Source organism: Equus quagga, unplaced genomic scaffold (assembly GCF_021613505.1).
Source record: "Equus quagga isolate Etosha38 unplaced genomic scaffold, UCLA_HA_Equagga_1.0 1164_RagTag, whole genome shotgun sequence".
NCBI classification, from domain to species: Eukaryota; Metazoa; Chordata; class Mammalia; order Perissodactyla; family Equidae; genus Equus; species Equus quagga.
This window is the reverse complement of record NW_025795790.1, coordinates 14,269-16,622: the sequence shown is the minus strand read 5'-3', so window position 1 is coordinate 16,622 and position 2,354 is coordinate 14,269. Positions and strand designations below refer to the sequence as shown.

Here is a 2,354-nt window from a genome sequence, read left to right as displayed (position 1 = left end):
TGCGCCCAGGATCCAAACCAGCGAAACCCCAGGGCCACTGAAGCGGAGCGCATGAAGTCAACCACTCAGCCATGGGGCCGAATGGGGCAAGTTTTTTAATCTTATATGAATCAAATCAAAAATAACAGCTGGGAGTATATATAAAATGTATTTAAAATATCTTAAATATGTTGGTATTTTTGTACAATTGTTTGAGAGGAAATAAAAATGTTCCCAGGTCTTGTTACATTCATCCCTGTTAGAATGAATGTCATCTCTCATGTTGTGAACTTTGGAAGTGGAGGTCTATTTTCCTGTGAAGTTTGTTAACGTGCTTTGAATGGCTGGAAATTTTTGTACAGTGTGTAATTTTATTACATCATGAATTAGTGTGACTTCTAAAAATAAAATGTCTAAGAGTTTTTCAGCAGTTTAATCTATTGTATTTGATATATTTTTATGGGTTAGTGGCCTCAGATTTTTAAATTGGAAATTGCTGAAATAATAGTTTCAGAAAACGATTACAATTGAGTGGCTTTTAGATTTTCAACAGTGTGTTAAGAATTACGTTCAATTTGTTCATTGGGTTTATGTAATGCTTACAAGATTAGAAATCTACGTATCATTGTGTTTAATTTACTTTAAAATACATCAGTATCACACAGTGGGATACTATATATGTGTTAGAAGTTAAGCTTTAAATCTAGGCTTAGAATCCATACTGTACTATTAAGAATCTACACTGTACAGGTTGTCCTAGTTGAGAATATATGTGGCACAACTTGTCAGCTAACATTATAACCAAGTCCTTTAGTTTTTCACATATCGATCAATATCTGAGGCAGTGCTAATTATCATAATGAATACTAGAAGTGATATTTTTGTAAAAATGCTCTTGCCTTTTTCACTTCAGAACTCTGACACTTTATGATGTAGTTTCTTCAGTGTAGGAGTTGGGGTGGGGAGTTGGGGGTGTGGTCCCTCCTGGAGAAATTCATCAGAAGACCTCCTTCTGGTACAGAGTCTACCTGAATGCGGCACAGCATTGATGTTGAAGCAACTATTCAGGAGACAAGCACTTACAGGACTCAGCCCATCCTGCCCTATTTGCCTTCACAGAAAAAGAGACCTTCTGGAAAACTCCCCAGGTTGAGTTCTTGAGTCGCACAAAGTCCCAGCGTCTCAGGAGGTTTGTGTTCATCTCCCCCTGCAGTCCCAGGGACTGTGTGTCATCAGAGCACAGAAGTACTCAGCTGAGTCGCTCCAATGGGCTGAGGGTTGCCTCAGGTGGAAGCTGGTTCCACTCTTCTTAAATTCAGCTTCAAAACCTTTGATGCCTTTAACCACAGTGTCCCCTGAAAAGTACTCGAGGAGAAGCTGGAGGCCTTGGTTGGGATATTGCACGTACCAGAAGAGACTCTGTGAAATAGCAGATGAGTATTTGCACCTCAGCTCCAGAGCGGCTCCCTCAGAGACAGTGATGTGGACGTCAGGCTGGGTCACTGACTGGGCTCTAGTCCCACCTGAAACATCAAGGCTGTATAGCTAAAAGCAGGGCAGATTGAGCTATGACGAAAAGAAATTTCTATTTAGATTTCAGTCAGAACTTGCTTACATTTGTGAAAGGAGGAAAGGGAATGGAATGTTAGTTACTCAGGGCAAAAACCGTCGCCAGCACTGGGATGAGCAGCAGGAGCATGGCTGAGCAGTGGGAACGCTGCAGGCTCTGGAGCAGGAGCAGGTAGGACAGCAGCTGAGGTCACAGAGCCTTCGGAGTTGGAAGTGGGGAGGTTGGTCTGGAGGAGTCTAGCTTTCAGAAGTTTCAAAACCTGTTAAAAGACTTTCTCTTAGTTTTTTCAGATCTTTTCTGGCCTCTTAGTCTCATCACAGCTTCCTATCTGCACAGACATCAGTTAGGATACATCAACCAGCTGCATCAAGGAGGGGCTAAGTGGATGGGTATAATTTGCAGCAAAAACAAAAGTCCCATTTGTGCAACATCGCCCTCTGGAGGCCAGAGGCAAGACCGAAGATGCAAGAGAGCTTCTCATTTCAGATAGGTGATAATCAAAACTTCAACAGAATGTGTATCTTCCTTCCTGATCTGTGATGATGTCACCTTCTGTACTACATGGTATTGATCCTAAAACGAATGAGAAATGGGAGTCATGTAGAAATAGAAGAGTAGTTTACTTCACTGATAAATTAGCCACAGAAGACTATTTTAGACTTTGGAATACCATTAAGCGATTCTATGTTGTTTTTAAAGCCATTAGTCAAGCAGAAATAATAAGATCAATTGCCACAACTGAGCTCACCTTTGTATGGCCTTATACTGCTGGACATGAGCATCAGAGCAGGGGAAAGAAATTATT

The 2,354-nt window shown here is 41.2% G+C and overlaps 2 gene segments (V, D, J or C); both read right to left on the bottom strand.

Moving 5' to 3' along the window:
* Window positions 1-1,176: 1,176 nt before the first annotated feature.
* LOC124232791 (T cell receptor alpha variable 8-4-like) lies at window positions 1,177-1,708 on the bottom strand. The segment is given in 2 exon segments: window positions 1,177-1,502; window positions 1,633-1,708. Coding segments are annotated over 2 exon segments (372 nt in total).
* A 318-nt stretch (window positions 1,709-2,026) lies between these two features.
* LOC124232790 (T cell receptor alpha variable 12-2-like) overlaps window positions 2,027-2,354 on the bottom strand; it is a 2,024-nt gene continuing 1,696 nt past the window's right edge. The window contains 1 exon segment of the V gene segment in view: window positions 2,027-2,122. Coding sequence covers window positions 2,027-2,122 — 96 coding nt within the window.